Source organism: Merops nubicus, unplaced genomic scaffold (genome assembly GCF_000691845.1).
Source record: "Merops nubicus isolate BGI_N331 unplaced genomic scaffold, ASM69184v1 scaffold13201, whole genome shotgun sequence".
Classification (NCBI taxonomy): Eukaryota; Metazoa; Chordata; class Aves; order Coraciiformes; family Meropidae; genus Merops; species Merops nubicus.
This window is the reverse complement of record NW_008587657.1, coordinates 1,917-3,531: the sequence shown is the minus strand read 5'-3', so window position 1 is coordinate 3,531 and position 1,615 is coordinate 1,917. Positions and strand designations below refer to the sequence as shown.

Below are 1,615 nucleotides of genomic sequence, written 5' to 3'. Positions count from 1 at the left end.
CGGGCCCCACAGGAAGCTCTATCACCCCTCCACCTTCCTGGAGCGAGGGCAGGGCGGGCTGGAGCCGGAGCAGGGACCCCCCGGGGACTGTGTGATGGAGAAGGGGATCCAGACGGTCTCCTACCCCCACCTCATGTACCCGCACCCCGGGCCCAGCCGCAAGCGCGCCAAGATCAACGGCCGGGAGCAGAAGGCCATGAGGGTGCTGCCCGTCGTCGTGGGTGAGTGGCACTCAGGGGCGGCTGGCAAGGGGGGGACACCTTTTAGGGACTCCCACCACCCCCTGGGCACCTCAGTGATGAGCAGAGAGCGGGGATGTCCCCGGGCTGGGGGAGGTGAGGGTGAGATGAAAGCCACCTCCCCCTTGGTCCAGCCCCGGCGCCTGTCCCCGGTCCTCCTCCCTCTCTGCCCCATGCCCCACAGGACACCCTGGTTGTGGGTTCAGACCTGCTGTACCCATCACTCCTGAGAGGGTGTTTATCCAGCAGTTAGCTGTGTCCCTCTGAGCCAGACAAACACCACCCGGGGAAGGGACCTAGGTACAGTCTACAATCCAGCCTCTCCTTGGGTAAACCTCTGGCTCCCGTATCTGACTGCGAATCCAAGACAACACATCACTTAGATGAATTCTCAGCAACATTTAGGATGAGAAAGACATCCTAAATCTCTCTGCCCAGCTCCATGTGTCAGCACCTCTGCTCATCTCCCCTGAGCCCACTGAGCTGTCACCATTCTCCTCCAGCCCAGGCTGCCTTTGCTACATTAACCCCTCGTTACCACTCACATCACTTTCTCTCTTTGTCATCCTCCTGGCAGGTGCTTTCCTCTTCTGCTGGACACCTTTTTTTGTGGTCCACATTACCAGGGCTCTCTGCAAGTCCTGCACCATTCCCACCCAAGTCACCAGCACTGTCACTTGGCTGGGTTATGTCAACAGTGCTCTCAACCCCATCATTTACACCGTGTTCAACGCCGAGTTCAGGAACTTCTTCCGCAAAGTCCTGCACCTCTTCTGCTGAGCACTGGCGGCGAGGAGGAACCACCAGCCTGGGTTTTGTAGGGTCATTAAAGAGCTGTTTCTGCCCAAGGTCTGGTGTCTTTGTTGGGGAGGAGCGAAGGAGAGGTGGCACCGAAGGGCTGCTGGTGTCCAGGCCTTTGTGATGAGGAGTTAGGAGTGAGTTGCAGGGTCTGCAGCTCTGCTGCTCTCCCCACGGCGAGCTGGGGGCACAGCCACCTTTGTAACACTTGGTGCTTGATGCAAGAGATGCCACAGGACAGCAGAGGTGGTTCCAGACAGCAGAGGTGGTTCTCCAAACAGCTCCTGCTTTGGATGTAGGTGTTGGCTCTGGTTTGGGCTTCTCTTAGCTGTCACTATGCAAAGCAAAACACCCCTCACCTCTGCCATGACCTGGGGAGGGAGGATTTTACTGATGGTTGACAACGGGACATTAAGGTCCTACCAAAAGAAAAATCCCCAAACACAACAGCCCCCAACGCCCTGTGGCTGGAAGGCTGGTCCTGGCAGAGAAACGCCAAACTGAGCCAAGACCTGGAGAGATGTGGAGTGGGTGGCACCGCTGGGCGATGCCCTGGGGGTGTGGAGGGGGTGGGCAGG

At 58.5% G+C, this 1,615-nt stretch overlaps 1 protein-coding gene across 1 annotated transcript; it reads left to right on the top strand.

The window, feature by feature from the left end:
• Positions 1 to 195: 195 nt before the first annotated feature.
• LOC103781295 (D(4) dopamine receptor-like) lies at positions 196 to 1,083 on the top strand. Its single transcript, XM_008949004.1, has 2 exons — positions 196 to 221; positions 817 to 1,083. Exons 1-2 carry the CDS (start codon positions 197 to 199, stop codon positions 1,017 to 1,019), a joined length of 228 nt encoding a protein of 75 aa, XP_008947252.1. The 5' UTR covers position 196; the 3' UTR covers positions 1,020 to 1,083.
• Positions 1,084 to 1,615: the final 532 nt, after the last annotated feature.